At 39.9% G+C, this 1,545-nt stretch overlaps 1 protein-coding gene across 1 annotated transcript in view; it reads right to left on the bottom strand.

Annotated features, from left to right (window-relative positions):
- DOCK3 (dedicator of cytokinesis 3) overlaps positions 1-1,545 on the bottom strand; it is a 79,130-nt gene that overhangs the window by 3,746 nt on the left and 73,839 nt on the right. The window contains 1 exon segment of the mRNA XM_009081064.1: positions 1,278-1,365. Coding sequence (XP_009079312.1) covers positions 1,278-1,365 — 88 coding nt within the window.

The following is a 1,545-nucleotide window of genomic DNA, read 5'->3' as shown; positions in this document are numbered from 1 at the left end:
CTGCTACCAGCCTGGCACAGGAGCTGGGATTCCTGTCCCACCATCCCCTGCAGACACCTACTGAACATCATCTGTGTCTGCCATGGCTTCTTTAGGTGTCGGAGGGGATTCTGTCTTTGATCTCCTTGTTGCACTGAATACCACGCTCTTGCATAATATGGGCCATAAATACAAATTCCAGTGTTTTTTCCTAGACAGGCAATAAAAAAATATTTATCTACCTTCCTTTTCCAGATCATTCTCCTGTCCAGAAGATCTCACCATCTCTGTTATATGTTCAGTTTAAACTAGCACAGCTAAGATGGAGCCCTCACCTCAATCTGAACACTGTGTTGTCATCACTCGTTACTGTCAACATGTCATCATTCTGCCATTTATTCCTATTATTTATATGGGTGTTGGCTTTTGGTTTCAATGTGGACCTCTTCTGCTAAAGTACAGGACTCTGACTGATTAGAAATTCTGAAATAAAATTTGGATCTTTTCCCAAAAAGGTACAGTTTAGTTCTGGCACAGTTACTGAAACAAAAATACTGATAAAAATCAGTGTATTATGTAGGATATACTAGAGAGGTGCAAAATGGTCTTTCCTGGCCTTAAAAGTCTTATATATTTTTGCCAGCCATACACATGACTGTTGCATGCTTAGGCAGCCTCCTTGTCTCAGATTTTGACTCAGGAACTTTGCCCTCTTCTGCTTTTCCAGAACACTGCCTTGCAGGTAATTTTTGAGCCCATCGCTTTGTCCATGGCTCCTTTTTTTTTCTTTCACGTTTTTTTCTGCAGTGGTTTTGCCTGTCTTTTCCAAAGCAACAAATTAAAATAGCAAATATTCCTAATGATAAATAAATATAAAACTACCTCAGAGACAGATTACAAGGAATGTTCCTATTTCAAGCAATAAATACAGATTAAACCTCCAGAAATTGAATAATATTATTAAAAAATAAGGTCCAAATCTTGCACTTTTCTTAGATAACTTCTCATTTGCTGCTTTGGAAGTTTTGTTTGATTAAGCCTGCAGGATTTGTTTCAATAACAAAATGCTAAACTCAGAAAGCTTTCTGAAATTGAGAGGTTTGTGCAAGTCCACCCTTGTGTGAAGATCTCAGATGAGGATGGGTTGGCAGAAGGCCCAGTTAATTAAACTGTTAATTAGAAAAGTGTGAGAGAATGCACTCTGCCAGGAAATGGAGAAGCCCATTTGTTACTTGCTGTAGCATGACCAGACCAATACTATTTTAGCAAGCATGCAAGCTAACTAGGAAAAGGAGTACCTTTCTCAGCCACAGACAGGTTGGGATCACTGCAAGGTTTGCATGGCCCAATCATTTGCTGGATCAAGGCGCGCTGGAAATTTGGAGGCTAAGGGAGAAGAAAGTCAGCAAAGAAGAGTTAAAACCCCCCCAGTTACAGACCAGTTGGGGCAACATTGCAGCTTTCTGTTCACTTTTTTTAAGCAAAGAAAGTTTATCTAAAGATTTGATGGGAACCTTAGGCTGTGCCCTCATTGGCAAATCCTGCAGTGCAATGCTAGAGGATCTT

The sequence above is a fragment of the Acanthisitta chloris genome, unplaced genomic scaffold, assembly GCF_000695815.1.
Source record: "Acanthisitta chloris isolate BGI_N310 unplaced genomic scaffold, ASM69581v1 scaffold5088, whole genome shotgun sequence".
NCBI lineage: Eukaryota > Metazoa > Chordata > Aves > Passeriformes > Acanthisittidae > Acanthisitta > Acanthisitta chloris.
This window is presented reverse-complemented; position numbering and strand designations above follow the sequence as displayed.